We start from the raw sequence: 27221 nt of genomic DNA on the forward strand, positions 1-27221 counted from the left end.
AAAGTGGTAAGGCCTCTTTGTGATAACTCATCATTATCTTCTTTTGGCTTATCCCAGTTAAGGGTTACCACAGCAGATCACCAGTCTGCTCATGACTGGCAGTGGAGTTTTATGGTGTGGAGTTGCCAGCCTGGCACCCAACCTTCCACAGAAAGCACACACCTAGGGCCAATTTAGAGTGTCCAATCCACCTACAGCAGGTCTTTGGGAGGAAACCGGAGCACCCAGAGGAAACCCACATGACCATAGGGAGGACATGCAGACTCTGAACTAAGGTAGCCCAGCATCAAACCGGGGAACCTCTTGCTGTGAGGCAGCAATGCTTACCGCTGCACCACCATGGCCGCCCTCCTCTTTGTGATAACTGAAAGGTTAAATACAATGAACTAGTAAACTGCAAAGTTACACAACCAGGAAAGAGAAAAACAGATCAACACCATCAATGTACTAAAGCCATAGAAGAAGATAGTTCTGTAGTTATCATGCAAGCTGCAATTTATACAGGGACACCAAAGAATGTCAGCTTGAAGTACAACTAGAAAATCCTTGTCAAAAGTACAAAGGCAGAAAATAAGAGACTACCTTATTAAGAAGTAAATGAGTATTCTCAGGAGAACATGGGATAACTAAACTGGTAGTATATAACAGGGAGACAACACATGGAGTGAGGGTTCTTTACGCAGTACTAAAACCAAAGAAGCAATTATTAAGAGAACTTGAAAATATGCTCAAAATACAGGCACTAAAAGAGTCACAGAGTGTTTTTATAAGCCTGACAGTTCTAATTCCTAAGTTTACTTATCCATTGCCAGGGTCGACAAGCTGCTGAAAGACACAGGAACAACAGGATGCTTTACATCAGCTTAACAAAGAGACATTGACAGGCACTTCTCTTCCTCCCTTGCTAAGGAAAAGACAGCTTTTGTAACCCCACAAGGTTTATTTCATTACACAGTGTTACCATTTGGCTTCCACGGCACAGCCACCAATTGTCAGAGATTCATGGGTAAAATGTTGAATTCTCACTCTGTTTATGCAGATCTAACTAATGTGGTCATCCATTTAGAGGCCTGGGAGTGTCACTCACTTAAACTGCAGGGTGTATTAGAATTTGTAAGGCAGGCAGGCTGATTTGACTGTGTATTCTAAAAATAAAATAAAATGGGCTTAGTGGAAGACAAACATTAAGGATACCTTATAGGAAGAAGAACCGTAAACGCAAAACTAGAAAAGAATAGAAGCATTTAAAAACTAGCATATACACTTCATTAAAGGATAAATGAAGGTTTTCTATGCATTAGCTAGGTACTGCAGAAAAGTTGTACTTTTATTTTTACAACTATTTTCTGTCCATTAACAGATCTCACAAAAGGTAAAGCTCCTAACCAAGTCTAATGATTTCTTGAAGCAGATAGGGCATTTAAAGAATTGAAAAGACTGTTATGTTTTAAGCCCTTGCAAATTGGTAAATGCAGGTGATGTTAAAAAAGATACAATGGCATGAAGCCATAGTTAGTAACACATGCATGGCACAGCCTAGCACGTACACTCTTTGAGTGACATGTTTATTTTTTCCTTAGGTGTACAGGATCTGGTATGGCCACCAGGTGGAGCAATGCCTAAAAAAGTTCACAAACCATGAGAATGATGGGTTACTGCAGGTCATGCACACTCTAGTGAAAGTGGTGAACACCAGCAGGCCAATGGCTAAATCTGGTGGAAGATGTGAAAATCCCTATTACAGGCACAGTGGAGGATTACAGATATTATCTCCCATGCAAAGTGAATGCCTTGGGACATCACATTGAACAGGGTCACCACACAGGAGACTTGTACACTGAATTAGCTGATGGAGGTGGAGCAGGATTTTGGTGTTCCTTCACATGCATTATGACTGTCTCTTCATAATGGGTTATGGATTTGATGTATGCATACATGGAACCTACCATGTGTTCTTACTAGGGAAGCACTAGGTTAATATTGACCATAATAGTAGACGATGACACATACTTATGCCCATGGTACAGAGTTTGATTCCTTCCACTGCCATTTGCCTAACCTATGAGTATGAGTAAGTTTCATAAACTGACAGTGCTCTCTGGGTCCACATGAAAGGGAGGACGTGCATCCAGTGGGCTTTACAAATTAACAAATCTACAAAATAAAATTAAAATATGCATGAAGGGAAGAAGATATGGGTGTTGGTTAACTCAGCATCTGACTTCAAAACATTACTAATCTGCATGTGCAAGATTCTGCCCAACAAAAAACATGTTCCATAATATTGTATGATAATGTTTTCCATGTGTCCCACCCCGAATGCCTGAGAATGACATCCCATTTTCAAGCATTCACAGGCTCCAATGGTGCAGGTGAGCACAATCAACAGAAGTGTGATTTTGCTATGGCTCCTGTGGCTGAGGACAATACCAGCCTGCAAGCAGCATGGTTTGGTGACATGATGGCATGTCTATAACACTCAGGTGGCCAGGAGCATCCACATCCAGCGATACAGAAGTCTCTAAAAAGGGCATTGCTAAGCTGAGCACACTGCTTCACTCGAACCTGACGTATCTTCTGCAGCTGAGATCCCTACACAGACTTCTCCTGTATTCGCACTGGATGCAGCAACTGCAATGTGTACCACCTCTGATGTGCACATACTGACCATATTGTAGAGGTGCAGAGGAACTCCATAAGTGCTGCCAAGTGACACAAAACAATTGCCATCCAATCTGTCTTTGCTGATTATGCAGTCCATGGTCATGGAAGGCTCTGGACACAAGACTGACATCCACAAGGTGTCTCAAATAAATGGACATAGATCTCTGCACAAACATATTATCAGTGTCACATGCTGGCACTTGGCCTGATACGACTGATCAGGGATGTCAGCATTTGTCAAGCCTACCCAAGGAATCTTTATCAAAAGACTGAACTTGCAAAAGAGCAAACATCAGAAGATTGAGGCCGGATATTTGAAGACCTTGAATGAAATGGGACAAACACAGCATTTGCTTTTTTGCAGGAGGGCAAGACCCCTGCACCATCCAGGTGGTGGGTCTGTACCCACCATACCCCCTGCTAATTATCAATAGCATGCAGTCTAATAATAAAATGTGTTCATGGTACTCATTCCCTCTCTGGAATCCTTGAGAATTAAATATATGCTCCTTCTCATGTTGTAGTATATTATTAAATAACTGTTTAGCATTCATAAGGTGAAAGCCAGTGATATGTCTAGTTCATCATTACAGTGAAATGAAACTGTAGTTTTAATATTCATAAACAAAACCTATTATTACAAAGTAATTTGGATAAACCATTAGAAACATTTTTGGCATTTTAAAAAATCATCACTATAAAATGAAATATGAGCAAAATGACCTTTAAAACTTGTGGGCTGGTATCCATTTTGGGTATATAACAGGTGACTCATGAAAATGCAAACCAGCATGGATATTCAGTACATCACAGGAATCCTAGGAAATATGTGACTATTCAACCAGAAGCCATGCATGCCTTGCCAATAACCACACTCATGCATTACCAACCTTTTCAAAGGGGGGACTCTATTCAAGAACAAAGTGGAGGTGCTGGGTAATTAACCTATCTTTACATTTCATTTTGTTTATTACCTGATGTAAACTGAAATGTCTCATTCTATTGTTGTATACACTATTTAATACATCGAGAAATAGGAGGTCTCAGTTAATTTGGTTCCTGTGGCCACAGAACACAAGGCAAAGGTCTCCTCTCAAAAGCCTATACAACGTGGAGTATAGGTATAGTAATTCCAGCCTTTCCTTATTACTAAGATTTTCCAAGAAGCTACATTATGTTAAACTGGTTTAAAAAATCATGTATTCAGTCTAGGTATCACTGTCTGTAATTTATGGATACTGTTTTGTAATACTTTAGGGTTGGGAAAGAAAGGTCTGTGTTTGTCAAACACATTTTAAAGCTGGTGTAAGTTTAATGCTACAAGACAGTTAACTAATTATACTCCAAGATTCGTGTAACAGTTCTATGTGAAGAAAGAAACAGCATTTATTTTAATGAGGATGGAGATAGCTTCATTCTCACTCAATAACGACACTTCAAATGATGATTTCCAAGTCTGCCACTGTCTGGAGAAAGGGAATAGCTCCTTCATTGTTTAACACCTCCTTTATAATTTTAAGCTTTACTTTTTCTACTGTAGAATCCCATTTAATTTAATGTCTGACCTCCTTACATTCAAATGCAATACAGTTTACATCAAATCATATCAAAGATAACTGCACTGCAGTACAAATATTACTTATGATTACTGAAAAATATAATAGTTTAATTTCACAAACTGACTAGCACTATTTTTGGACTATCTTTGAGTTAAATGCTAGAACAGAAAATTTTGTAAAGATGAAGATTCAGATCATAGCATAGACACTAATGTATGGTACATAGCAGGTAGAATAAGGCAGAAACAAATAGATATGTTATTAGATTATTTTATGTATTTATATATGGTTCTGTTTAGTAATACCACATCTATCTTTTATCAAGATATTAACTATACTTTATCCAGTATAAATGCAAAAATGTAAGAAAATATGGATGCAGGATGTCACAATATAGATGATCTATGCTTCTGCAGAGCTAATTTGTCATCTATGAAAGTCCAGAAATTGTTGCAGACTTGAAAATCAATAACAAGATTAAAACACAAATATTAAAAAGTAACAGAATAGGGTAGTAATAGCAGAAGCCTGATTTTTTTTCTATTTTAGGTTCCCAAATCAGTGTGCAGTGAAAGTTGTCATCCAGGTACACAGAAAGGAATGCACAGCGGCAAGCATATTTGCTGCTTTAACTGTTTACCTTGTGTTGATGGTGAAATAAGTAATGAAACAGGTATGTATATTTTTATTTTTAGATATACAGTATTAATCTTATATTCTTCAAAACAGTTATGGCAATTAGAATAAGTAAAATAAGGTATTTGTCAGTTTGCCAATGGCACTTTCACTGTGTGCAATATAACCAAAATTAATAAACTGACAAAAATAAATTAGTTGAACTCATACAACGGTATACTAGAAATATTTTCATGGGGTTGGCAATAGCACCTTCTTCATCATATATGTTGGGGAAACTTCTGTTACACATTCTCAGGAATAAGGGAATACTTCACAGCAAAACAACATCATAAAAACCCTTCCTCTAATGTTCTAAGATGTACTTAGAAGGAAATAAATGTTTGCAAAAACAGCTGCATTAATTTTTTTATTATATAATACTCAATGACAAAGTCATTAATGAACTGGTAGAGTGCCAGATAAATTCTGTAAAACAAACTACATATACTACTTGCATGTGGGTTGTCTCTTAGCTATGCACCCTTTACCGAGTCTGTTTTTATAATACCTTTATCATTTTGTTACAGATTCATTAGAGTGCATAAAATGTCCCAATGACTACTGGTCTAATGAAGAAAAATATTACTGCATTCCCAAAACAACTGAATACCTCTCATTTGAAGAGCTAATGGGAATTTTAATTATACTATTATCATTATTTGGAGCTGGGCTTACTGCAGCGGTGACAACAATTTTCTTCTTATTTCAAAACACGCCAGTGGTTAAAGCAAACAATTCTGAGATGAGCTTCTACATTTTGTTTTCATTAATACCTTGTTTTTTGAGCTCTGTTTTGTTTTTGGGTCACCCAACACCTTGGAGTTGTATGTCAAGGCATACAATATTTGCAATCAGCTTTTCAGTTTGTATCTCTTGCATCCTTAGTAAAACAGTGGTGGTGATAACAGTGTTTAGAACTGCACAGCCAAGAAGCAAATTGATGAAACATGTTGGACCACATCAGCAAAGAATGATGATTGCTTTGAGCAGCTCTGTTCAAGTTATATTTTGTATAATGTGGTTAGTCATCAATCCCCCATATTTTTCAAAAAATACTTCCAGTCAAGTTGCAAAAATCATTCTGGAATGCAATGTCGGATCAGTTGTAGCTTTCTGGACAGTGTGGGGCTACATTTTTTTATTGGCTACTGTGTGTTTTATTTTAGCATTTTTTGCTCGAAAACTGCCAAATAACTTTAATGAGGCAAAATATATTACATTCAGCATGCTTGTATTTTGTACTGTTTGGCTAACTTTCATACCTGCTTATGTGAGCTCTTCTGGAAAATATACAGTAGCTGTTGAAATTTTCTCAATTCTTTCCTCATGCTTTGGGCTCCTTACGTGTATATTCGGTCCAAAATGTTTTATTATTTTACTAAGGCCAGACAAAAACATAAAATATTCACTTAAGACTAGCAGACAGTAGATAAAATGTAAACATTTTTAATTAATTGTAAGAATAGAGGAAAATTCAGCTTCATTAATGGTGGACCTTAGTTTCATGATTAATGCTTTTTTCCAAGATACTCATATTTTCTAAGATGAAAAAAAGCTCTTTGCTTGCTCAGTAATTGTGCTGATAATTGTCACAGTTCCGTAACTCTGACTCCACAAGAAACAACAAAAAAAATGGCACATCACAACTGAAGAGGGTTTGGAATTATATTTCTGCCACAGATGATTTGAACTAGATAGTAAAGATACTATCTAGTTCAAAATGTAACACTCTTTTTTAGGTTCTCAGATAAACATGCATCAGATCAAATACAAGACTATCTGTAAGTCATATGTATAGACCCACTGCTATTTCTCCCCTCCTTATATAGTCTACTTCTGAGGTTAGTCATTTCATAAAGCAGGTTTCATCCTTGTCTTTGGAAATCACTGCATTTATCTCAATTTACTTTAGAGCTATTAAAAGCCCAGGAAAGCTCCTCAACTTGTTGATAATTTATTTGTTCTGCTAAATATCCCTGTGGCTAATTTCCACTGATAAAGATATGCAAATTTTCTGCCATATAACCACAGGCCGCAGTTCTGGTGATTGTGCATTGATATTAAAGGAAAGCCTTTGAAAAGTTAGATTGTGGTGAAACACTCTTCATGAGCTAATAATTTTAATCTGCTATAACCCATATTAACCAAAATTCCAGATGATATGGAGTGTCAAAATGTAGCTGTTTTTTAGGTTCATAGGTAGTTAATAGGCATGCATTCCAGAGACCATTGGGAAAGCTAGCCCCATTTTGCAATAATCCCAGAGCAAAGTTTGGTTAAATAATTTGCTGAGATTCACACATTAGACATAGAGGCTTGGGATATTGAACTGGTGGGTCTATAGGAAGCAGCTAATTAACAACTCTTATCCTTAATCCTCTCTGTCAATTTCCAGACAGACAGTTTAGGATCTTCGGGTAATAGGAATTATAAGACAAATAAGGCATGAGATTATTTGCTCCTTGCCAGTACCTAATGTATATCTTACCTCTAGTGGGTTATGGAAGGTCAGACCAAGAATGAATTTGCAAGGTTTGTCTTGAAGTATATGATGGTGTCACTTTATTTTACATGTAAAGACAATTTGTTTCAAAGATGGAACAAATTGTTCTACAGATGGAGTAAATATTAATCAATATAACTACCCCTCCAGCATGTTTTATTTGTAGAGAGAGAGATTCCATTTCTTAGCTGTAGTGTTTATGTAGCTGTGTGTCTTGGTAGATGCAAGAGATCAAGGAAGGATGGGTTCTTGGTGGCATGGATCTCTACAATGCAGCCTATAAGAAACAGAACACAGGAACAGGGCTCTAAGTCTGTCTTAGTATCCAAGAGACTGATCCTTTTATCAGGGCCCATTTGCTCCTTTCTTGTTCCATGGTGTGTTTGGATAGGTTCATATTGAATGTGGCATTGTACTCTATAATTGACCTAGTTAGAGCTGAGTACACTGTGACAATAACTTTATTTGTGACTTGGATGAGATGTCTTCAGATATCAGTTGTGCTACACAGAAGGATTTCCTAACTGTTGATGATAAGTGTAGGTCAAAAAAGAGGGAACTATCAATCAAGATCCTGAAATCTCTGACAACAGTTTCTGTTTTAAGTGTGGTACCAGCTATGTTGTAAGCTGTGGATGAGAGCTGTTTATGAAATATGATAATCCTGTACATTTTGCATTAAATCATTGCCCTGTTAGGGTACACCATTGAGTTATTAAGATTAGTTGTTGCTGTAGGAATTCCATAGCAAGGGGTTTCAGACAGTGACACCCTGTTTGTAGCCATTGGCAAACATAGTTAATTGTAGGTCTGGGTTAATTGTTTGCAGACCAGAAAAGTATATACCTGAAGGAGTGTTCCCAGCACTAAGTCATGAGGTACACAAGTAGCTAATTCTACTCTTTCTGAGCTAGAGCCTGCCACCTTGACTATATGAGTTCTATATCACAGCCAGTTTGCCATCCACCTTACCCCATAAAGGTCTTCATTAAAATGATGACAGATGATTAATTGATTTTTTTCCAAGGACAAATGCAAAGAAATAACTGAGGTAAAAAAAGATGTTTGATGAAATAAGATTGTGGAATAGGGGCTGGAACTTATCTCTTTATTTAAATACAAAAAAAATTAATGCTGCATTATTAATTATAAATGGAAAAAAGTAATGTTGAAATATTGGAGATAGCTGAAAATGTGTTTACATTGTGGTGAAGGGGATCATTTAATAGAATGTAAGGAATTAGACCATAATGCCATAAATTGTAAGGAGATATGTAAATATGTGGAAGTAATGGGTATTTTTGGTGTCATTATGAGTAAATGCTTGAAGAAAATGTGGATATAACAGATGAAGAGGTACAACATGATAAAGATATTGGTGAAAGGAATTTGTATGGGGAAAATTATATGGTAAAAATGCAAAATCAGTCTGAATTTTTATGTCAAGAAAATAGTGAAATGGAACAAAGTAGAAATGAGGAAAATAAGGGTTTAATAGGAAATATGGTTAAAAAAGAAAGAAGAAATCACTAGCTAAACTTATAAGAAAGATAAAAGCTAGCAAAAAGATTACATATTTGACTGTTAATTGTCTGATAAATGAAAAAAGAGGCTGTTAATCTCAGATTTATGTCAAAAACACAAAATATGATATTGTATGTTGGCAGGTTGTTAAACTTTAGGATAAAAAAATTAGACTGAAGTTACAAGGGAATGAATTAGACAGAGTTTTGGGAAGGATGTTTGTTCTGCACTTGCTATTTTATTTAAAAAGAAAACTATCAAAATATTAAATGTTACAGTAGTGTGCCAAGGAAGGGTGATTATAGGTGATATCAGGGAGGAGGACACTTTATGAAGATTAATTTGTATATAAACTTATGCTCAAGGAAATAAGAGGGAAGAATTATTTCAGGAACTTAAAAAGTTTGTTTTGATCAAATTGAACATTGTCACTGTAGGAAATTTAAATTGTAACTTAAAAATGGTATCTGGTAACTTTAGGAGGGATGCCAAGGCAGGAAAGCAATTGATAACATGTGGACAATTAATGCTGGGTAAAAAAAGGATTCATACTTACAGAAGGAGTCAGTTAAAAACTGAAATAAACTATTTTATTTATTCTGATAATTTGAAGGAAAGAAATATTAGAAAAAAGTGTATTTTCAGATAATTTGTGTATAGAATCTGAAGTAACAAATAGAAAATATTAAATAGAAGAAAACAAAGGATTAAAAATTTTAAGGTAAATATTCAAGGCCGAGTTGTATAAAAATAATGTGGAAAATTATGTGAAGATCATTACACAATGATTAACTTTCATGAGAATATAGAAGATGCTGGATACAATTTAAAACAAAATACAAGAAAATCTTCATGAAAATGGAAAAAATATTTGTTGAGGAAATAAATTTAAATATATTGTAAAGGAGTATGAACACAATTTGTAAGACAGAGAGAAAGAAAAGAAGGTAAGAGAAAATGGAATATACAGATATAATTTAATAAAGACTAAAAAGTTAATAGAAAATAAAAAGTACTGTGTTCAAGGTGAAATTGAAGAAGTTTCATGTTTTTAGCAAAAAGTAAAGAGAAAAAAATAGGAAAATTGATTGTTTGAGTGGTGAAAATAGAAATGAAAAGATAAATATGAAGGAAAATATATGAGAAGTTGAAAATGTTGCATAAGGATATATAGTAAGGTAATATTAGGCAAATTGAATTTTGGTGTATAAGACATGTTAAAAAAGAGAAGAATGGTGAAATCTTTTAGACAATTACATTAGAAGAACTGCACATTGTATTGAAAAGAATAAAAGATAGTATTCCTGGTCTGGGTGGAATAACATGATGTTTTATAAAAATTAACATAGAAAAGAACAGTATTTTGTTAAATGTTGAGATTTAAATTTAATTTATAAAAAAGGATGAAAGCAAATTATTAAAAATGGATATTTATAATCTTGAACAATGTAGAATACAAAATATTGATGAGAATAGTTCACGTTAGACTGAGTAAGATAAAATGAATGGTATAGGGCAAATATGGAATTTTAGAAAGAAGTAGAAAATATTTATTAATTTAGTAAAAGAATTGATAAAACATATTTTGAAATATAACACTGATGTTAAAGTTATTGTACGTGATGTAGAAAAGACATGACAGAATCTATCATAAGAAAATATTTGAAATATTAAAATAATACAATTTTCATTATAGTTTAGTAAATTAGATAATTCTTGGAATAAGATTTTAGTTAATAGATGGTTCAGTCAAGAAATACAAGTTTAAAGAGGAGTAAATCAGGGTTGATCATTAAGCAGCACTCTGCATTAGTAATGAGTGTTTTAGTAACTAAGGCAGAAAGATCTGTTGAAGAAAGTTGTGTATATTTTGGACAAAATATAAAAATCTCAATGATGACATGGTAATAATTTTAAAGAATAGAGGACAGAATGAAGAGGCACCATTGAATATAGATATGTACATTAAAACATAGGACTGAATATAAATAAAGTAAACTATAAAGACTTTTGGGATACTATTAGGCATGCAGGTGTTTATTTTTTGAGGTCAGAATTTAAATTAGTAGGTTTAACATTTAGGATGGAAGAAAAATATAAAGAAATTTGGATTGGGGGTCTAAATGAAATAAAAGTTATTATGGATAGGTTGGGAAGATTTGATTTATACTTTATGAAGAATTTTATTTGATCCATACCTGTATTTTATGCAAAATAGTTTGTGTGGGGGATCCATATGTTTTTTTGAATGGTTTAGATAAAATTTTGTTGGAATTAGTATTTTTATATAGGTGATTCAAGGGTAAAGCCTACTGAAAGAGGTGTGTTGTATTACAAGAAAGAAGGGGAAACTAGATTAAAGAACCCTATGGTATATTTAGCTTATTTAAATATGCTTTGGATTTTAAAGAAATCGCAAGGTAAAACAGATTGTCTTCATAAAGTTTCAAAGAGATAAGAAAAGAGATGTTGAAAAGGAAAAAAAAATTTTGGATTTGATTAAAAGATAAGATATAAAATGGAATATAACTGAAAAATAGGAAAGAGATGGCATGAAAAAGTAATGGATAAATATTACATTAAAATCTGGAAAGATAAAGAAACAAGTTAGAAAAGTATTAAAGAGAAAAGACAAAGATTGTGAGATGTATTATAACTTCAGGATTTTCAATGCAGACTTACGATTTAAACATTACCCTTTAAAGCAAATATGAAGTACAAACAAAAAGTTGATAGAATGTGCTCCAGTTATAAGGTAGAAGAAACTATGGAATATTTTTTAGAATGTAAAAGAGTTAATGATATTAAGGTGATATGTCATGATGATTTCTTAAATGGATATTAAGGAGATTGTTTATGGTTTACATGAAAGTTTGAATAAAGGGAAACTGGATAAAGTTGATAGAATAATTAGTTTTTTTGAATACTTAGAAAATAAGGTGTCAAGAACTTCAGTTTAATCAAGATTGGAGTATAAATGCATTAGTTGACAATATTAAAAACGTGGTTATAGTTGAAAAGTTGGGGTGAATAAATATAAAATAGATACAAGATTTGTATAACATTCTTAGATACAAGATTTGTATAACATTCTTTTGAAAATAGTGATAAATATGCATTTCTGATGACTGAATCACAGATTTTGAATGTTAAAATAGTGTTTTTAATAAAGATCCCTTACCCTTTTCAATAGGTACCATGAGATATTTTACATCAACCTGAGCTGCCACCAAATCAAGCAGATGGGACTTCAGTTTAACATCTTATCCAAGGGACAGCACTCACAGGAGTTCAGCACCCCCTCCTTATGATGCACTGCAGTGTTAACAATCTATATGGTGTAAATAGAAACCACAGCCTTCTGCACCAAAGGTGAATGTGCTACCTGCTCTGCCACTGACACTGCAATGATGCAGATCCCATATGCAGATACCAAATTACTGTCAACTATAGATCTCCTTCACTATCCCTTGAGAACCATTGTATTTACTTAAACCAACTACAGAATACATTTATTAAAACAAGAATTGTTATCCTAGAAGACTTCAATTATCCATCCATTAACTACCAAACTTATAACAATAGCAACAAATATACACAGTAGTTCTAAACTGTGTAAATTCCAGCCCTCTGGGCCAAATTGGACCAAATTGTCCCCTACTTACTAGATGCCCTAATCTCCTGGATCACATTCTAGCAAACATTGTCCCAGCATGTTGATCACCAAAATAACCTCCTTTCCATGACAAAATCTAGCCACCAAGCTATTCTCCTTTAGAGCCATCTTATGCCACCAAATAACTCTACAGCATTAGGGACTTCATTAGGTCAAATGTATTATCACTCTCTGATGATCTAAGGAAATTCAAAAACACTCCCTACCCTGTGGGCCTTACTGTCAAAACTGCCATATACAATTCTGACTCCTTCGCTCTTCTAAACTCCTGCATTGAAGCATCCATTCCATTCTATAAATATGATGGTAACTTTAAAAATAAACCCTTATGGAAAATCAACAAGGTCTGCAATAAAAAAACACTTCTTGCAGCGTGTAATAAGTTTAACTTCTTCCATGAAAAAAGGATCTCATACTAGCCGACAAGGAACTCACAAACACTACCATCAGAACATAAGAACGATACTAGGCAAGCAATCACAGGAACAATAAGACACTTAACCATATACCCCTTTAAGCAGACTTACTTAAACATGAGACTGACTGTTACAAGCACTTTATAGTACCTCCCTCCCAAATTGAGAATGAGCATACATGATAATTATTATGTAACTTTATGTTTACTTATCTAGTCATCAAGACTAATCTTAAAGGCAGGCAAAGTATTTTAAGGTTAGAAGTGAAATAAATATTGTCATCACATCTAAGAATATTCATAAGCCCTTAAGTATGTGAAAAACTCAAAAGTAATACTAATGATGCACAGAGCTGATCTTTAATAGCACTATTCATCGCACACCTAAACACCTTCCAAAATTCTTGCAGAAAAAAATAATTTTCCATCACAATGTTTCTTTGTTTCATTTACATTCTCAACTTCCCCCTAAAATTGCTTCTGAGCAGGTCTGCACTTTCTAAAGCTAAAAATACCAGCTCTGTGGGTCTTGACAACATATCTTTTCATCAGCAATAATACAGCTTTCCTGAACTGTTCTTCATCCTGTTTAACTTTAGTATCTCAGTTAGTCTAGAGAACAGCCATTATGGTACCTTACTACAAGGTTTGTTCCTCCACAGACCCTGACAACCATAGAAGGATCAGTCTTGCAAGCGTTATTTATAAGGTTATAGAACATGTAGTTTTGATTGGTAATCTGCAATCCAGCAACACCACATAATTTGGCTTTGTTAAAGGCAGCTCCTGCCTACTTAATCTTGTATATTTCTTTGAAAATGTTACTGATATTCTACAGAAGGGCCAGACTGCCCACATTGCTGATGCAGAGCAAGCTAAATCTTTCAATTGTATTCCTCGCTAAGCTTTCATTAATCAGCTCACTGGACTAAATGTTAGGCTCTATGTGACCCACTGGATAGCAAACTGGCTTTCACATAGAACTTACATTGCAAGGGCTGGTGGCACATCTTCTTCTGAAAGACTGGACTCTGGTAGTGTCCTACAGGGGTCCATATTGGGCCCCATTCTCGTCAACATTTGGTTTGCTAATGTCAAGGCTAATGTTAATGTTTTAAGGATAATAATGTTTATTGATGACTGCAAATTTGGCACTGTCATAAACTCCTGCTGACACATGTATCCTTCAAGAAGGGATGACCCATACCTGTCTTTGATGTTCTGATCATGGTTATAAAGAGAATATGAAAAAAATGTGGCATAGGAGTTTTGGTGAAACAGGAACACCCATGCACTTACTGTATAAATGGCATCCTAGTAATGCTGATATTACCAACAACCATCACATGTCCAATATAGTTATGAAATTATCGTACCTTCCTCAACTAATTACTAAAGGTATATCTTCCAGATTTAAACATGTTTTCATTCTCTCTTCTCGTCCCTTATTAGAGCTGTAATAACAAACAGTGCCTCCTTTGACATTCATCTTCTCAACCAACTAGCCCAACTTGAAAAGCCAAAATGTTCCCTAACCCAGACATTTTTTAGTGTTAGTTCCTACAGCTACATGGAATGGATGGCAATGACTCTGCCACTCTATTCTGTCTCTTATAGGCTCCTACCTGTTAACTATTGTTTGGACTTCAGTTCTATGAAAGAACCAGTCCCGGGTGACCTCCCACACCTTTGCAAAACTGACAACACCACTAATACCCACTTTTGAAACCTAACCATTGTAGTATAAATAACTCCATTTTGTGGGACAATCTGTTGCAAAAAACTCCATATCTATATATTGCCCCAAGAAAGTCCACATCTCTGTGACACGTCTGTTGCATGTCAAGCAATGTAGCTGTTTAGCCCTCTACAAATCTAGTCTTAATGGGTGAATGTAGATCTGTAAATTCACTCCTGGGCTATTTTAGCAGGTTTGTATAGACAGGATTAACTAATTGTTGGGATTTACACTATCTAGGATCAAAACTGCCTACTAAATGTACTCCCCAGTCTGAACTTATGAAACTAGGATGATTATGGCAAGCTAAATACTATGGAAAAGAATTGCTGCATTGTTGTATGGTAGGGCACACAGGGTTAGGTCAAGAGCAATAATGTCTGGAATCATGTCTAAATATCTAAATGTATCTACAATTTTTCTGTGTGGAGCTTTTCTCCATGGGCCTCTGCCGAAAATGGGCCTTTTCAGCTCAGTCACCCCCAGTTAACAAATGTAAAATAAAATAAAGAAAAAAATAAATATCATGACCTGTGGAGTACTGCAGTGGTCAGACATAGAACCAATTTTTTTGGTTTGCTCATTTTAGGCCTATCTGATTGAACAAAAACTAGGATCAGCCACTTTACTGACTTCAGAATGTAGGATGCTAGAAAGAGGATTGGCAGAAGACTCTAAGTGGAAAAGTCAAACAAGTGAGTTGAAAGGTTACAGGTGAGGTTAAATGCAGATAAGTGCAAACTGTCGCATCTGGACCACAACAGTCATAGTTTGAAGTAAGTGGGGAAGATGAAGCTAGCAAGAAAAAGGGAGGAAAAGGATCTGTAGGTATTGATCACATCTTGAGCAAAATACCAAAAGTAGAGCAAGAGGACAGTAGCAGCTGCTAACAGAATGGTGGGGCGTACCTTCAGGCATAGTCTCTATAGCAATGAGCTGCTGCTGCTAATATAAAAGGGTCTGAGCAGACCACACCTTGAGTATTCTGTGCGGCAATAGAGATCATACAAGAAGAAGCTATAAGATGAAACATACCATAAGGGTGTCTGAGATAGAAGTTATTTCACCGGATACTACAGAAGCTAGGACCTTTCCGCAGTAAAGACCAGATCAGGTATAGTCATGATAATGGTGCACAAGATCATGTCACTGAGTTGTGAGGCTATCTGGAATATGAAGGAAAAACAAAGAAAGAGGTACACAGGCAGCAGACTGCAGAGGCTATCTACTTCCTTGATCTGCAAGGTACTTCTTCATGGAGAATACTACAGTTTCCTGGAATGAATTACCATGGTGGTTAGTGGAGGGAGAATCCACAGAGATGTTGAAGAGGACAGTGAAAAGTTGAGAAGAATAAGAGGAAGACAGGGATGTATGGAAGGTAGAATGTTGAATACACTTGAAAGTCAAACTAGTAATCCTATTCCCTCTCTCTGCTGCAAAGAAAAGCAATGTAAATCCCCTTATACATTTCATGTACATCTATGACATAGTGATCACCCATGTGAAAATGCACTACCCGAGGCATTTTACCCTTAACTATCTCAAGTGACCAGGTTTCAGTCTTCCTTTAATGTATACAGAAAAAAGGAAGAACTGATTTGTCTTATGTAGAAAGTAGGTTGCTCTCTGTGATGCACTGCCCCTAGAAAACCTTGGCCAACAAGACCCTCTATCCTCAGCTCCACGAATGAACTGAAGCTGAGTTCAGCAGGTTTGTGAGCACATTCCTTTCTCTCATGATAAAGTCCATGCTCCCGGACACACCAAGCTTCAACATACATTGGAGGAAGAACATCTGTGACTTTGTCAAGAAAGCTGATAGAGTAGCCGAAAATTCAACGGATGGCCCCCTTGGAACATATGCCTGTGAACCCCCTGACTGCAGCTATTGTAGATGCATGAGCAACAGCCCAGGATTTCATAACCCCTCAGATAGCAGGTTCTTCCACAACAAAGGACAGCATGATTGTAACGCAATTAGCGTTGTCTACAGAGCACAGTGCATGTAATGTCCAGCTTTCTACATAAGCAAGATCATGAACAAGATAAAAGCCAGGATCACATGCCACCTCACAGACATATGATATAGTAACCTGAATAATGCCCTTGCCAAACACCACAAAAACCAACCTGGACATGGCAATTTTGTATTCTACATACTCAATCAACTGCCTAAGGAAGAGCAAAACAATTAAAGAATGGCACAACAATTACCCGGAAAAAAGGGAACTTGAATGGCATATAAGGTTAGAATCCTACAGACCACTGGGACTAAACACACAGGTCTCTATAAACAGCATAATAAACTTTAGGAAACTGTACCACCACGCATACTACTACACAACATACTAAAGGACTGTAGTTTACATTATTTTAATTCCCTCCTGAAATCTCTGTCTAACCGGATACACTATAAGTTCCGGTAATAGCATTATGTACCTTTTTATTATATGTATATTCAGTCTTTCATTATTTGTATATTCATCTTCTGATTACTGTTTACCTTTGTTATTTCCTGTACTGACTCTTGACAGATCTGAAGAAGCTTAGGCAAAAGAGCTGGGAACAAACTATAACATGCCTATACAGACTTGCTATATCTTTACTCAAAGCATCTATAGCTACAACCCCATGTGGCTGCTACCTTGATCGCTCATAGTTAATCTCCTTATCATTTTTTATCATTGTTGTGCTCATTTATATACTTTTCATGAAAAAATCTTTATTTATTTACTTCATTTAATTGCAAGTTTCATGTCTGAGTCAAAAGCTTCAGGTCTAAAGTTTGATATTAAGTTTCAGGTCTAAAGTGTGACACCGGTGTGATGAAGGAAAAACCTAACACAGTTTGCTTGATGAGACTTATTTTGAGGCAGTATTCTCCTATGGTTCTAGAGGGTTAAATGGAGTGTTGGATACTGACATTTGAATGTTATACATTTTTAAGATATTTGAGTGCAAGTTTTTTTCTGATAGATGTTTATTCACCATTCTTCCCCTATGCCATTCGTCCCAGCACACATCCTTACACCAATCTTGGCTGTCCTCAGGTAACCGCAGCTGATCATCACCACGTTCTCCAATTCTGTAGATTGGCCATTCTTCATATTCTCATGGCCCTATCATGCTCCAGGATTTTCCACCTCATTTGCTTATCTCATTATGCTGACTAAGCTAGAGTAGAAACACCATTGGTTGATTTTCTAAAAACCAGAAACTATCAGTTCTTGCTACAGACCACTCCTACCTAGCTTCACATTGGCCAGTCCCTCATTTTCCACCCTATCAGAATATACTCCTTTTGTGACTATTCTAATGAATACTTCACCAAATAGATTTCAGTTGTATATAAGTAAGAGAAACATCTAAATGTACAATAACAACAACACTCATCTGTCAAAAGTGATGCTGTCAAATGGAATGATTTAATAAATGCTTCAATTCAGAAAGAATATTCTTTGACTTTTATTTTTGCTTGAGAATAAGGGGCTACATGCTCTGCTTTTGTTTTGTCATATTCCTTTCTCTGGGAACATGAACTGCTGTAAAGGAGATTCCTCAGGGCCCACTGCCAGACATGTGCTGCCTCAGTACTCAGAGGTTATGGTCACATGCATCTCTTTCTGTTAATAAACTACACCACAGATTGGCTACTTGCCCGGAATAGGAGGATGTTTTTATTGGTTCCTTTTCCAGAGCCTGCAGTACAAAAACATTTGTATGGAGATCCATCTAATTTAAATGGAGAATACTCACATAGGTTCATAGGTTCATAGGTAGATACTACCTTGGTGAGGTACTTTTGGGGGTCTCCAGTTGCTGCAGGTGTCGGGTAAGGTACATCGCCTGATGAGTGACATGGGTATTTCTCTCTTAAACCGTGGAAAAATCAAGATGGGTTTCCAACCCTATTAAGAACAACATTTGGATTTTGCTACAGGAGCAGAAGGCTTGCAATGAAATGAATCTGTATATTATAGTAATCCAAAAACTAGTGACAAAATCTGACAATAAAAGCTTGGTGAGCAAGTGGTTATTGACATTACATCATACACTGTCACACCAACTTTAGCAATCACACAAACTAAACCAGGGTGCTCATTACTGCCATCCACCACAGAATATTTGGGAGGGTTTGGGCTTGAGCCCACTGCTGCAAACCCACATGTGACACCACAGTTTTGACCTCATAGCCCTTTAACATAGTAGGAGTATCCAACATTATAGAGTGTCCAGCTGTGTCCCAGTAAAACCAGTCCTCACAGTGGACCCATGGAGCACCATATGGAACTAAGAGTATATGGAAATGCTCCAAGTAATAGAAACAGGGATGCATGCTAGCAAAAGATGATACCAAAATATTATCCTAACAGGGTCAATGCAATCCAGTCATCTACCTGGGGGAACATTTGAAGATATTTTTCATTCAAATTTCTACCACCACAGCTAGCATCATTCCTGAAAAGCTCACTCAAACTGACTCTGCATAGATAGACTGCTGTGGGAAAGGCAAATTTCTTGGTTTGTATTCCTTATATATTTTTACTTGTCTTGTTCGGTTTCATTGTTAATTACCTGATAACTCATGAAGAAGCTGGGAACTTTAATGCGTATAATACAATGGGAAATAAAACATTTCAATGTTTTCATGAGAAAGTTCTCTAATCTGACTCTGTCACTAAACAGACTGCTGTGTAGGAAAACCAAATTTCTTGGGGTATATTTCTTATTTTATTTTCTTGTTTGATTTCAGTTTTTATTTTATTGCTAGTGTTAAAGTCCTTTTTCCTTGCATATTAAAAGTTCTGTTTAGGACAGAAATCAAAACTATATCTTTTAGTTAGCTACATAAGAGGTTAATTTCCCTGTAAAATGAGGGAGGGACTAGAAATTAAATATTTTATTTAAAGAAAAAAAATTCCAGATTTTTTTGAGAATGCTCATTCAAATAGGGTCTGCCATTAATTAGACTGCTTTTTGGAAAGTACATTTCTTGGTTTTTGTTTCGAATATTGTTTTTTTTTATTGCAGTGTACATTTCTAATGTAGTGTACTGATGTCCTTTTCTCTTACATATCTTGGTGAGGAGTGGAAATCAGAAGAAGCTAATTTTATGTGAGCTCAGAAGTATTCTTATTTAAAGGGAAAAGGAAACATTTCAAGTGTTTTCAGTGATATGCAACTTTATGCAACTGACAGCTATGAGGGAAAGACAGTTTTCTTGGCTCATTATACTATTTTCTTGTTTGATTGCAGCATGCATTTTTATTGCATTGTGTTTTCCAACCATCAATGTTTTGCAATAGTTTTAAATGTATATTGTGTACATACAGTGGATATAAAAAGTGTACATACCCCTCTTAAAATGCCAGGCTTTTGTGATATAAAAACATGAGACCACAATAAATCATTTTGAAAAATATTCTCACCTTTAATGTGACCTATAACCTGTACAATTCAATTGAAAAACAAATAAATCTGTTAGGGGAAAAAAATATGGAAAATAAAAAATGTACAATAAGCTGTTTGTATAAGTGTGCACACCCTTAAAGTAATACTTTGTTGAAGCATCATTCGATTTAATTACAGCATTCAGTCTTCTTGGGTACACACCTGCCATCAATGAAATAGACTGATTAACCTCAAATAACGTTCAGCTGTCCTAGTGGGATTTTACTGGCATTTGCTCAGTTGCCTGCTACAGCAAAAGCCATGGTTCACAGAGGGCTTAAAAGCATCAAAGGGATTTCATTGTTGAAAGGTATCAGTCAGGAAAAGGGTACAAAAACATGTCCGCAACTTTGGATATACCATGGAACACAGTGAAGACAGTCATCAAAAAGTGGAGAAAATATGGGACAACAGTGACGTTGCAAAGAACTGGACATCCCTCCAAAACTGATGAAAAGACCAGACAAAAACTGGTCAGAGAGGCTGCCAAGAGACCTACAGCAACACTGAAGGAGTTGCAGGAAAGTCTGGCAAGTACTGGTTGTGTACTACATGTGACAACAATCTCCCGTATTCTCCATATGTCTGGGCTATGTGGTAGGGTTGGAAGATGGAAGCCTTTTCTTACACAGGAAAACATCCAAACTTGGCTAAATCTGCAAAACAATACATCAAGTCTCTCAAAAGCATGTGGGAAAATGTGTTATGGTCTAATGAGACCAAGGTTGAACTTTTTGGCCACAATTCCAAAAGGTACATTTGGCACAAAAACAACAACCTGCATCACCAAAAACACCATCCCCACAGTGAAGCATGGTGGTGGCAGTGTCATGCTTTGTGGTTGTTTTTTTATAAGCTCAAACTGGGGCTTTAGTCAAGGTGGAGGGAATTATGAACAATCTCAAATACCAGTCACATTTGGCCCAAAACCTTCAGGCGTCTGCTAGAAAGCTGAAGATGAAGAAGATTTCACCTTTCAACATGACAATGACCCACAACATACATCCAAATCAACAAAAGAATGGCTTCACCAGAAGACAATTAAAGTTTTGGAATGGTCCAGCCACAGCCCAGACCTAAATCCAATAGAAAATCTGTGGGGTGACCTAAAGAGGGCTGTGCACAAGCGATGCCGTCACAATCTGACAGATTTGTAGGGCTTTTGCAAGGAAGAGTGGGCACATATTACAATCAGCTTATTGTACATATTTTATTTGTTATATTTTACCCCTAACAGATTTGTTTGTTTTTCAATTTAATTGTACAGGTTATAGGTCACATTAAAGGTGGGGAAAGTTTTGAAATGATTTATTGTGGCCCATTTTATATATCACAAAAACCTGGCATTTCAACAGGGGGTGTATACACTTTTTATATCCAGTGTATTCTATTTGCTCTTACATTCACTATTAACTGACCTGTAAAATGACTCTGTGTGACATTAGAATCCTAGCATGCTTTAGCTTTATCCTTAGTCAGTCTATTACAAATTACAGGTTTAGCCTGGTTGCAAGAATCACATGAACATAACAAATGAGTACAATACAGTTGCATTAAAAAGCACACAATGCATGCAAGCAGTTGCATAGTGCCACGTCTACAATATTGGAACATTGCAGCTTAGCAAAAAAATGCTGATGTTATATACATATTTATATCTGAGATAGCCTTAAGAGCAGGGAGCAGTTATGATATTGGTGAGATTTGAGATGCCGTGGTCTAGTTTAGAGAAGGAGTATTGGCTAATCTAACGTTTTGTAATACTTTGGAGCCTCCACTGAAAATGGGCTCCTACCCAGTTGGACTTTACTGGTAATCAAATGTCAGTAACTAACTAACTAAATAAATAAATCTAATTTTATGTGATATGTCTTGTATAGTTGCATTTGCATTTTCTTGAAACTGTTTGAGTTGTGGTTGGAATCTAGGGTAGTTAGATATTTATGTGAAATACTGTATGTAGGAAGAAATAGCCAATGTTTAGCACATAGAATGGAGAAGCTGTGGTCAGAGATGTGCAGTTTGATTGCGGGGATAGTATATGGAAATGCTCCAAGGAATACAAACAGGGATGCATGCTAACGAAAGATTATACCAAATATTCTCCTAACAGAGTCAATGCAATCCAGTCATCTACCTGGGGGAACAGTATGAAGATATTTTTCATTCAAACTTGTACCACCACAGCTAGCATCGTGAGGTTATAGGTTAAAATGAGCCACTGAGTGGTGCACAGCTACAGTTATCCCACTGCACAAGGGGGGATCCACCTGATCTGCAAGGGCATAGAACTCATTATCATGGAACTTATAAACAAAGACACTGGCAACCTTCAAGCACTGGACCCCACCCAGTTTGGGTTCGTGAAGGGCCAATCTTGTCTCCTGAACCTGATTGACTTCTATGAATCAGTCTTCAGAGCTGTGGATGAGGGTAAGGTGGTCCATGCAGCCTATCTGGACCTCATCAAGGTCTTTGACACTACCTCCCCACTCTGGAATCATAGATAAACCTATTAAGCTGGGCATAAATCCCTATGTCACTCGATGGGTTGCCAAATGGCTTACTGACAGAACCCAGACTGTAAAAGTAGCCGACTTCAAATCCAGCTCCAGACAAGTGACAAGTGGAGTACCTCAGGGTTCAGTCCTGGGACAGTTCTTGTTTGGCATCTACTTCTCTGAAGTACAGGCCAACACTAAGGGACTCTGGCTAACAAAGTTTGCAGATGACTGCAAACTGGGAGCCATTATTGATCCCCAAATGATGTGGATGTTCTACAAAAGGGCCCTAAAGAAACAGATGCTTGGTGCCAGAGCCATGGGCTCAAGCTTAATGCCAAGAAATGTATAGTTATCCCCTTTGGGAAAAACCATGTACCCATGAATTACCACATAGATGGCAGTACACTAAACACCGAACGTGTGATGAGAGACTTAGGGACACAGGTGGACTGTGGTCTCACCTTCGATAACCACATCACCACAACAGTCAGGAAATCCTTCTATGTGGCACACCTCATCACTAAGGGCTTTTCATCCAGAAAAAGGAGGTCATTGTCCCACTGTACTCATCTCTCATTAGACCCATTAAAGAGTCCAACACACCGTTTGGTCTGTACCTCACAAGACATCTACAACAGCTGGAAAGGCCACAGAAATACTTCCCTAAAAGAATCACAGGCCTAAAGCAGATGCCCTATGCTGACCATCTAAAAAAAACAGCTATACTCTGTGGCATATCGTCTACTCAGAGGCGATCTCTGCTTAACATACAAGGCCATGTTAAACCCTGAGCTGTTGGACATCCTCCACTTAAAGAAATCCCAATCCCTCAGAGCCACACACTCCAGGGATCTAAACCTTGTCATCACAATGAACAAAACATGCTGGAGGGATAGGTTCCTGACCCAGAGACTCCCCATACTCTGGAATAGACTGCTCATACATGTCAAGCAGAGCACCTCCTTGGCCCTCTTCAAAAGGAACCTTGACGATTGGATTGGAAATAGGAAATTCACCCTGGGGATCACGTCAGTCACCTTGCTAGACAGGGGTCCAGGGAAGTAAATATTGTGGGAAGAAATATCCAGGGAATTGTTATGGCTAGGCGTGTATAGGCCCTAGGGCCGATAGCCTAGTACCAACCTATGAATTCATGAACACAGAGAGAGGAGATTGGGTGTATTGGCGTAGTAATCAGAGGGGTAGAGAGCCTAGAAGGAGGTTTGCTCTTCCTAGTACAGGTAGTTATTTGATCTTTGATAAGGTAAGGCACTTTTGATTAATAAGAATTGTTTACTGTCAGACCACTTATTTAATTGCAAGTGATCCTCTTGCCCATGAAGAGAAACAGTAGGCTAAGACTCTTCAATTATTTATTTATATTTGGGTTACTATAGCTGAGCACTGATCACAGCATGACTGCAGGCTCCGCCCAGATTACATTCAAAATAGTAACTCAGAAATGTAACATATATCAAGGATATCCAAATTAGTTACAAACTAGTGACTCAAAGCCTTGCTGTTTGTTGAAGAGCTACGGATACAAATGTTACACCATGTTGAGGTGTGCATGTTAAAATGTAGAAAAGTGGAATCAAAGGATTAGGAAGTAAATAGTGAACAGCAGGGTCAGCTTGGAATACTTTACATATTAACACAAGGTGTTTTAGTGGACAAAGCAAGAGGTAAGTAATGGCAAAAACACAGAGTCCAAGGGTCAGAGGAACTAACGAGGACAAATGTTGTAAGATGGTGGAGAGCAAGGAGAGGGAGTAGCTATGTAATATTACAGGAAGCATAAACAGAGTAGAAACCAACAAAGGAGTGGTGTCAATGGGGTCCCCATTATGGACCCTGTAGGATAGTACTAATGACAAGACTTTGGTATTTTCATATGTATTGTTTAAACAGATACTGTCTGAGTTCAGGCCTGAAATTAAAATACCGAGTATGCTCAGTGAGACAGTGAGGACATGACTGACACCATTTTGGGGCCTGTACAGAGATACTAGAGTCAGAGCTATGTGGTTTAGTAGATGGGATTTGGAGAGTAGGGACAACTGTGCCTTGACTTCCGAGGTTATACATTGGAGTAGTACTAATTACTTTCATTGCATGTCAGAAAGGCTGCCTTAGTGGAGTAATTTGAACAGCAGGGAGCCCAGAAATAGGTTAGATTTGGCTACTACTGGGAGTTAATTTAGCATGGATAAAGTAAGGCAATGATGTTCAAGATGGAATTTTTGATGAATTTGCATATTTTATTCGATAAGGTCACTAGTACTGTACTTTTGTTAGTGGAGGTAGGTTAAGCCATGTTCAGGCTGTGCAAGCAGGGACACCTTTGCCAATGGCTGCCCTAGCTGGTGGTGAAAGAAACAGATATTTTCTGACCCAAGAAAAGGAGTTAGTTGATTTTAGATCTAAATTTTTTAATATACTCTTGAAAGTTAAGTGATTGATCAAACCTCCCCCATAGTGTTATGGGTTTATATCACTTTCTTGAAGGCTTATGTCAGCGAATCACTATTCATTGAACCCAATTCAGCAAAACCTTATTTATGCGAACAATCATTTCAGAGAATTTTTTCTTAGGGAAATGTTGTGGTTGGCCGTGATTGGGAATTTGCCCTTTTACCTCACTGTAGTGCAATCTCAGAGTTGATATATTTAGTTAGAGGGGTGTGGGGGGCAAAGCCCCCCCACTTTGCAGAGTTTTAAATTTTGTGGTGTTTATTATGGTCGGTAGCTGGCCCACTAGGTTTTTTCCCTTGGAAAACTTTTGTGAAACCATTGTTCGGTTAAATGAGGTTTCGCTGTATTGGGTTTGATAAATAGTGATTCACTTAATTAACCTTTCGAGAAAGTAATATAGACCCTAGTGTTACAGGTAGTGCCACTGTGTCATCAAACTGGGCCATTTTCAGGTCATCAGCAGCAGCTACAAGTGTCCTGCTGACATCAGCATGCTGTATCCTCCATTGGTGGAATCCATGAGAGCATGCTAACAAAAGGAAAAATTGTTGTCCAGGACCGGGAAGGAGCAGGTACCAAGTTTGAAGCAATCTCTCCTTTGTCTGAAGAAGCAAATAAGGTCACTGATGAAATCCTCTAAGGCTAACTTTGAATCCAAATTGGCCATGTCCACTAAGGACAATCACAAGGCCTTCTTCACATACATCAGCAATCTCAAAGGTAACTTCCAAATCTGCTCTGAACTGGTGGTCAGGAACACCACATGCACAAATATCATAGATATATCCAACTGGATGGCATTCAGATTCAGTGAAAACTTCACCACCCTGTCCCCTCCATCAGTAAACCAGGACATCCACAGCACCTGCCCCCCTCCCCTCATCATCAGGGAGCAGGTCTTTAATGCCCTCTCAAGGGCAAAAAATAAAGCCTCCATGGGACCTGACAACATCCCTGGCTGCATCCTACATGAACCCAGGCATGAGCTCTCAGCACCATTAAGCATTCTATTCAGCCAAAGACTAAGCATCGGCTTCATCCCAGCTGAATGGAGGACAGCTGCTGTTATCCCTCTACACAAAGGTGGAGTGTACACTGATCCAGGCAATTATAGGCTCATCAGCTTAACTAGCCTGATCTGCAAGGCCATGGAATGCATTATCATGGACCTTATAAACAAGGACATTGACAACCTCCAAACACTTGACCCCACACAGTTTGGTTTTGTCAAAGAGAGATCATGCCTGTTAAACTTGGTCGACTTTTTCAAAACAGTCACCAAAGACATGGATGAGGGTAAGACGGTGCACAGTGCCTACCTTGACCTAGCCAAAGCCTTTGACACTATTCCCCACTCAGGTATAAACTGCCTTAGCTAGGTATCAACCCATATGTTACCAGATGGATAGCTAAATGGCTCACAGATAGAATCCACTCAGTCAAAATAGGGGAAGTCACCTCTAGTAGAAGACCCATAATGAGCAGTGTACCCCAAGGATCGGTCTTGGTGCCTCTACTGTTTGGGATATGCTTTTCTGAGGTGCAACCCAAAATCAGTGATCTGTGGCTGACCATGGTTGTAGATGACTGCTGACACGGTCATAAATTCCCCTAGTGATGTGAACATTCTCCAAGAGGGCCTTACCCATACTAATGACTGGTGTTAGAAGCATGGCCTCAAACTGAATACCAAGAAATGCATCATTATCCCCTTTGGGGAAAATGGTGTCCCCACTAATTATCACATTAATAACAACATACTAAGCATGCAATCAGTAGTGAGGGACTTGAGCAGCCAGGTTGATAGCAACCTGACTTTTGACTTCCATGTTGCTTCTGTTGTACCGAAGGCTTTCTACATGGCCCACCTCATAAGTAAGGGTATTTCATCCAGGAACAAGGAGGTCATAACATCCCTGTACTCCTCCCTTATCAGACCCATTATTGAGTACAATGCCCCCTTCGACATCTCCCTTGCCAAGCACATGCAGCAGCTGTAAAGACCACAGAGGTTCCTGACCAGGAAAATCC

At 37.3% G+C, this 27221-nt stretch overlaps 1 protein-coding gene across 1 annotated transcript in view; it reads left to right on the forward strand.

Moving 5' to 3' along the window:
- The window catches only part of LOC122801303 (extracellular calcium-sensing receptor-like), a 106095-nt gene extending 91042 nt beyond the window's left edge, over positions 1–15053 (forward strand). The window contains exons 4-6 of the mRNA XM_044070848.1: positions 4773–4896; positions 5429–6304; positions 14989–15053. Coding sequence (XP_043926783.1) covers positions 4773–4896; positions 5429–6304; positions 14989–15053 — 1065 coding nt within the window. The remainder of the gene's footprint in view (positions 1–4772; positions 4897–5428; positions 6305–14988) is intronic.
- Positions 15054–27221: the final 12168 nt, after the last annotated feature.

Source organism: Protopterus annectens, chromosome 4.part1 (assembly GCF_019279795.1).
Source record: "Protopterus annectens isolate FY-2018-M chromosome 4.part1, PAN1.0, whole genome shotgun sequence".
Classification (NCBI taxonomy): Eukaryota; Metazoa; Chordata; order Ceratodontiformes; family Protopteridae; genus Protopterus; species Protopterus annectens.